General features: G+C 34.0%; 1 protein-coding gene across 1 annotated transcript; it reads left to right on the top strand.

The window, feature by feature from the left end:
* The first annotated feature begins 737 nt into the window (after window positions 1–737).
* On the top strand, window positions 738–6,229 carry LOC122592289. Its single transcript, XM_043764484.1, has 10 exons — window positions 738–849; window positions 970–1,044; window positions 1,728–1,872; window positions 1,976–2,269; window positions 2,345–2,492; window positions 3,320–4,240; window positions 4,817–5,055; window positions 5,156–5,229; window positions 5,358–5,466; window positions 5,930–6,229. The coding sequence occupies exons 2-10, from the start codon at window positions 989–991 to the stop codon at window positions 5,984–5,986; spliced, it is 2,043 nt and encodes a 680-aa protein (XP_043620419.1). The 5' UTR covers window positions 738–849; window positions 970–988; the 3' UTR covers window positions 5,987–6,229.
* The last annotated feature ends 164 nt before the right edge of the window (window positions 6,230–6,393 follow it).

The following is a 6,393-nucleotide window of genomic DNA, read 5'->3' as shown; positions in this document are numbered from 1 at the left end:
CTTATTTAAAGTTTAAATATATTTTTTTAATTGATTTATGATTTATTTCTTTTCTAGCTTACATCTCATGTAAATTAAAATGTAATTATCTAATTTAGTTTTTTTTTCTTGAAACTACTATTTGCCGATTTTGCGTCAATAAGGTAATTATATTTATTCGAAATATAAGTATATTATTTCGTGGTTATGAAACTATTCATAATTCTTAAACATCAACACAACTTAATATTATAAAACTTTTATTACCCTAGATTAAACCGAGTTGATTAGTTAATTATGTATAATTTCAACTTTTAAGAAAATTTTTATCGAGAGAAAATACAAGTCTATTGGATAGATTAGATAAGGAATATCATATCATAATTTCTATGTACAACTAGACAATAACAAAAAGAGGGTCAAGCCACAAGTCCACAACTATTATCTATCTATAGATATAGATATAATAATATCATACCCCACACATGACCCGTAAATCCAGCCCAACTTTATACTCATTTAACCGGCGTCGTTTTCAGACGGCGACGGCGGTCAGAACACTCTGCTACTATAATTTACACTTTCACCCCCTTACCTTTTACTCATTTACAAAACTCACCCCTTCGAAAACTTTCCATTCATAACTTACGTATCGTTGACGCAAATTCAAAACCCACATAATAAATCTTTATCTCAAAGTGATTCCTTATTTAATTTTAATAATTTATATCTGTTTTTCTCTTCAAATTTAATGAAAACACACAGTTAAGCGTGTAAAAATTATATTAATTAATTAATTAATGGCAGATTTGATTCATGTTTGCATGATCTAATGTTATGAAGTTCATCATCTGGGTTTTTATATTCAAGGTTTGAATTTATTAAATTAATGTACTTTTTTTATTGATGTTATTTTTATGTATAATAATTTTGATTTTTTGTTATAAAGATTTAAACTTTTTAATGATTTTGGTAATTTGGTTTATGCAGGGATTAAATTGTGGTTTACATGAAGAGATGCAACAATTTTCAGCATTTTTATCCGTTGACAAGTTTCCAAATTGGGTACATTCTAAATTTTTTTTTTTTTTATGATCAATTGTTGTACTTAATTTAGAAATGAAAGCTTTTAAATTTGATTAGATGTGGTTGTATGAAAAATTCGTAAATAGTACTCTTTTTATGCTATAAATTCTCATAAATTCGTAACAGTTGTAATTTTCTTACATTATTAAGGAAGGGATATGATTAAATCTTTTGTAAGTGAAAAACATTATTAATTAGCATTTTAAAGTTTCCATATGTAAATATGATTTCATTGTCAACCTAGAAAGTTTTTTGTTATAAAAATGGAAACTTTTTGAGTATTAGTTGATGATTTTTTTCAGTCATGATTTGCAAAACCTTTTCTTTTTCATTTTTTAGGGGTAAATGATATTAGATTCGTAAGTATGCATGTTTTGCTCTTGTATGTATCTAATTTTAAAAGTATATACTTTCATTTGGAAAGGGATAAATTTTCAAAATTTTGTTGCCACGTCATCATATGTGTAGCCGGTTTACAGGTTATAAAATGTCAGATAATGGAAGTTTATTATATCGAACAGGAAACTTGGAAGTTTATTTTAATACATAATAGCAGAATGGGTATGGTATGTAGTTGGCCATTCCGTGTTTCAAGCAATCTGTGAAGATATAGTTCATCAGTGTAAATTACAGCATTTCACTTAATCGTTGCATATTTACAGGGATTTGCAGTCTTATCTTTCGGAACTTAGCATTTTCTTGGCTCCTGATAGCAAGGAATTATATGTATTGGTGGATAATAGACCATGGTTGGAAGATTTACCCTCATCACGGCCTGCGCATCTATGGCAGTTGATGGTTACCAAGGTTTAATATATTAACTGAATCATTTCCACACGTTTTATTATTTTATAATGTACGTTATGATTGTGTTATATTCATGAGTTTTGTTTATTTATTTTGTATACAGTCAAGGATGTCCCCTTTTGCAAACACAAGAGGGCAGAAAGGAAAGAAAGAGACTACGGATTTTGTTAACAAGAAGGTGGGTTCTAAAGGTTCAAGCCAGTCCCAAAACTTGAGAAAATGGTTCTCGGTGGTTGATGCCGCAACACTATCAAAAAAGAGAGCCTTGCTACCTGTGAAGAAACTCCGTAATTCCTTGCTTGCAAATAGCAAATTGCACAGAACCTTGTTCGGGTTCATTGTCTTTCGAGTGGCATGGAAAGATGTTCGTGGCATCAATTACTTAAATGAGCTTCAGGTATATATTCTTTACCCTATTTCTGTATGTACTTGTGGCTGCATAGAGTATCTGAATGGGTTATTCTGTGAGCAGACTGATACTTCTCTTGCTGTAGAGGCTAAATACATGACAAGATGGGAGTTTGATAGCATAGCCCAAGCTGCTAAATGCATAAATACATGGTTTCCAGGAACACCAAATGAACGATTTCTTCTAGGAGAGCATCTCAACTCTATGCTAGGTATGCACACTTATAATTTAACAGTACTGTTGTTTTTCCTAAATTTATAGTTTTCTAACATGAGGAGGTAATAAGTTTGTATCTATTAATCAAAGATCTGAACATGTAAGTTTATGTGCATGGGCCGTAGACTCATAGGGAACAGAACAGTTTCCTGAAATATAGGTATTGGTCTAGGCGTAAAACTCTCATGTAATTCTTCTTGATCCGTTTCGTTCTTCTAATGTTGTGGAAATTATGCTACTAGCCTGCCTAGCGATAATTAAGTAGCAAGCGACTTCAATCCAGTGGAAGTTAGCACTCTCGTTTTCAAGTATCAGGGACTAGTATATGTTTTACAATGTGAGGTATTACACATAACATGTGGAGGCATATTATCGGCTTTGTAACAAGACAGACTACAACGACTCAAATCATTTAACTCATAGAATGACTAAATACTATACAAAAATTTAAAAACTACGTATATATCAATCAGAATAAAGACTTTTAATTATCGGGCTCAAATGACTGACCATTTAGCCTTATCCGTCCGTGGACTGGAATAACCAGTGAAGATTAGGAGTTTAGGACTGATAGCATGATTCGAGCTAAACCAGACCTAAAAGGTCTGATCTTTATTGGGCTATTCCCGGGACCAGTCTCACCCTAAAACCTGTTCTGTGCATCTTTGAGACTTGTAGCTAGTCGTCTATTTTAAGTTTCTAAGTGATTCAAAATTTCCAAATGTCTCTGTCTTATATCTTTGAGATGGTACCCCTGTGTCTTTTCAAAAATTTCCAAGTGATTTAAAATTAGCCATAACATTTTTATCTGCAATTCTGCAGGGGATGTGTTCCATGATGCTCCTGGAGAATTTACAGACTGCCATAATACTTATTTTGATGAAAACATCATAAATGCTAGTGCAGAGAAGGAGAATGGATCTCCATGCACTCCTCATTCCAATCTTGGTGAAAATCTAGAAACTTTAGAAGACGAAACAAGTATACCACGTACACCTCCTCCCAAGAGAAGGAAATTAATGAGTCCTTTAGGTATCAACGTTGAGCGAAAATATTTCACACCAATAAAGTCTTATGATAGTGATTGTGATGGAACAGCTGAAGCTACCGAGTACAGGGATGTGTTGCTTTTGTTTCGGTTCAATGACCATGACCTCCCATTCGAATTGCAAGAGATAATAGTATCTGATTTGCGATTGCTTACGTTATTAGAGGCTGGACTTCCATCATGGGTGATTTTCTGTCAGTCTTATCCTGTATTTTCTCATATTTATCGTCCATGGATGTGCCCTCTAGCAAGAGCTCTATATGTGGTAATTTCCGTGGTTACAGTGGTCATTGGTTTCTATGATCTGTACAAAAATGTTCCTGTTCTCAAGGCAACCGCATCCCGTTTGTGTGGGCCACTTTTTGATTGGATAGAAACGTGGGAAATGGTATCAAGGATCAAGTACTTGGGAACTATGTTGTTTTTGCATAATTCTGAGAAGGCGGTTATGTGGTTCTTGATGATGACACACACTCTCCGATCATTTGTTTCTGTTGTCACACAACCGTTAGCTGGTCCATTTTGGGATATTCTTGAGGTTCTCCTTCCCGTTTGGAATTTGTTTGTTGAGGCAGGACAATATTTATGCTCGTTCATTTGGATTCTGACAGAAACTTCATGGGACATAGTCCAGAATCTAGCGGAAGTCATACTTATTCCCGTGTGGTCCCTCTTGTCACTTCTTTGGATGATTGGTAAGTTAAGCATTATTGTAGAAGGTAAATTTATCGTGTTTGGTATGTTGGAATCAGAGAATGAATGGAATTACCATTCATGATGGAATGTGATTCCATCCACGTAGATGATTTTCCTTCCATGAAGTCATGGACAAGGTTTTTTTTTTTTTTTGTTTTTTTCTGTTTCATGTATATTCGAAAAAAGTTACGATATCACTCGGTTTTTATGTAACCTATAATAACTTATATCCTTTTCGAAGATTTCTAAACATTAGCTAAGTTTTCATCTGACTTAGTTGAGGTTATAATGGAGCTAGATTATCTTCAAGACTTCAACTTATATTATTTGTACACAAAAATTCCTATAACTTGTGTAAGATATAATAAAGCTGTATATTCTTTTTCGATATATAATAAAACCCTCTATTATTACAGGAACTAAACATGATAATGGAATGTAATGATCCATTTCCATTACCTATTCCATTCCATTTCTTTGTCCTACCCAAGTCATTAATTATTTAACATGTTTCTGGAGCAGTATTTCCTATTTATTTTGCTAATATGTTGGATTTTAACTTGTTCTGGTCGCAGTATCGGCCGTGGTATACCCTATATTTTGGTGCCTTTGGGGGATACTCTCTGCTCCAATACGTCTCATTCTTGGTCTATCCGATTTTGTGGGATTTGTCTATAATTACATATATGATTTAGTTGGAGAAATATCGCTTATTGTGAGTGGCATTTTTAAGTTAGCTTCAACTGCTGAGACAACAGTAAGCACGTATGAGGTTTCTATTTGGCGTTCTCTTTGGAGTGACCTCTTCTCCCATGTAATTGAAACCTTAAACTGTCTTTTTTCTTCTTTTGTTTGGATGTTTTCTTATCTGGTCTCGCAGTTCATGTACTTACAACCTTCCTTTTTTATTTTAGGTTTTTCGTGCTGTCCGGAGTATTTTAAATGGATTTGTTGCATTTTTTACAGCTTGCAATAGACATCGATTAAGGTTAAACAAATATACCTTTGTTAGTTTACTCATAGTGTAATTCAGTTATTATATCTGTACTCGGATTTATGAGTAATACCCAGATTGATGCTCCAATTAATATATTTTAAAATGCCTCGTATGTGCAGCATATATAATCATATACAGGAGTTCATTCGAACACTTAATCAGCCATCTCAAAGGTCACAGCCCATGAATTCTACTCATCCACCACAGGGATCTGGAAGTCAAATTCCGGTAAGTTGCCAGAATTTAGCATTAATCTGTCCATTTATACTACTAAAAAATTATAGTGATAGGTGGCAGTATTAATCCATCTACTCTAGAAGGGTAGAGTTGTATAACTTTTGATCTCAAAAAGACCAAATAGAATTTCTTTTTATGATAAACTGGTAAAGGGTCAAATGAGTTGAAAGACATTCAAAGAGTTTTTAATGTGCTCAATTAAGCACACCAGTGTAGGGGTACGTATTTCGCACAATGCATAGAGTATCCATCAAAGATTTTAAAGATAGTAATATACAAATATGGGGCAACCGACCTGGTCCCATACCAAACCGACTCATTGACCCGAACCAAGTGTGACCTGCTACCCATCCCAATTGGCCCAACCATTTTTGTGGTTACTTGTCTTGGACACGTACCATAAGAGTTTTCAACCCGAATGTGAAGTTGTTTTTCCCTTTTCAATCTTTTACAGCCTGAGGCCGTCGGGGAACGGAAGTGGCCGCCCCGGAGACACTTTAAACAGAGTTGATATCCAATGTAAAAGTATTTTGTTCATTTGCATAGCATATATTACTATATACTTAGTATATATAGATGAATTACTCGCTAACCGGCCCAAAAATGTATATATAAACGCCAGTTATGTCCATAGTGATAGGTATGTCCGTATGTGTATTTAGTTAATGTTATTGTGTGTTGTTTTGTTGTTTTTTCCAAGCTACTGATGTATTCGAGTTCGTTTATTTATGAGATGTAAATAATGTCAGGCAAATGGTATTTATTTTTAAGGGTAATGATCTTTCAAATCCAAACTGGGCACCAACTTTAAGTTGGGTCGCTATATTGGTCCAACAAAGTTATATCGGACCCTATTCGCCTATTGGGTTCTTTTGGCATTAGAGCTCTTTCTATGATAAAAAAAAAAGAAGAAGAAAC

The sequence above is a fragment of the Erigeron canadensis genome, chromosome 3, assembly GCF_010389155.1.
Source record: "Erigeron canadensis isolate Cc75 chromosome 3, C_canadensis_v1, whole genome shotgun sequence".
NCBI classification, from domain to species: Eukaryota; Viridiplantae; Streptophyta; class Magnoliopsida; order Asterales; family Asteraceae; genus Erigeron; species Erigeron canadensis.
Note: the sequence above shows the minus strand (reverse complement) of the source record. Positions and strands in the feature narration are given on the sequence as shown.

Bases quoted from the DNA above. Each gene is read 5' to 3' on its own strand.
- LOC122592289 (XM_043764484.1), top strand. From the start codon at position 989: ATGAAGAGATGCAACAATTTTCAGCATTTTTATCCGTTGACAAGTTTC. The intron at 2,270-2,344 runs GTATATATTCTT...TTCTGTGAGCAG, and splicing joins ATTACTTAAATGAGCTTCAG to ACTGATACTTCTCTTGCTGT. The intron at 4,241-4,816 runs GTAAGTTAAGCA...TTCTGGTCGCAG, and splicing joins GTCACTTCTTTGGATGATTG to TATCGGCCGTGGTATACCCT.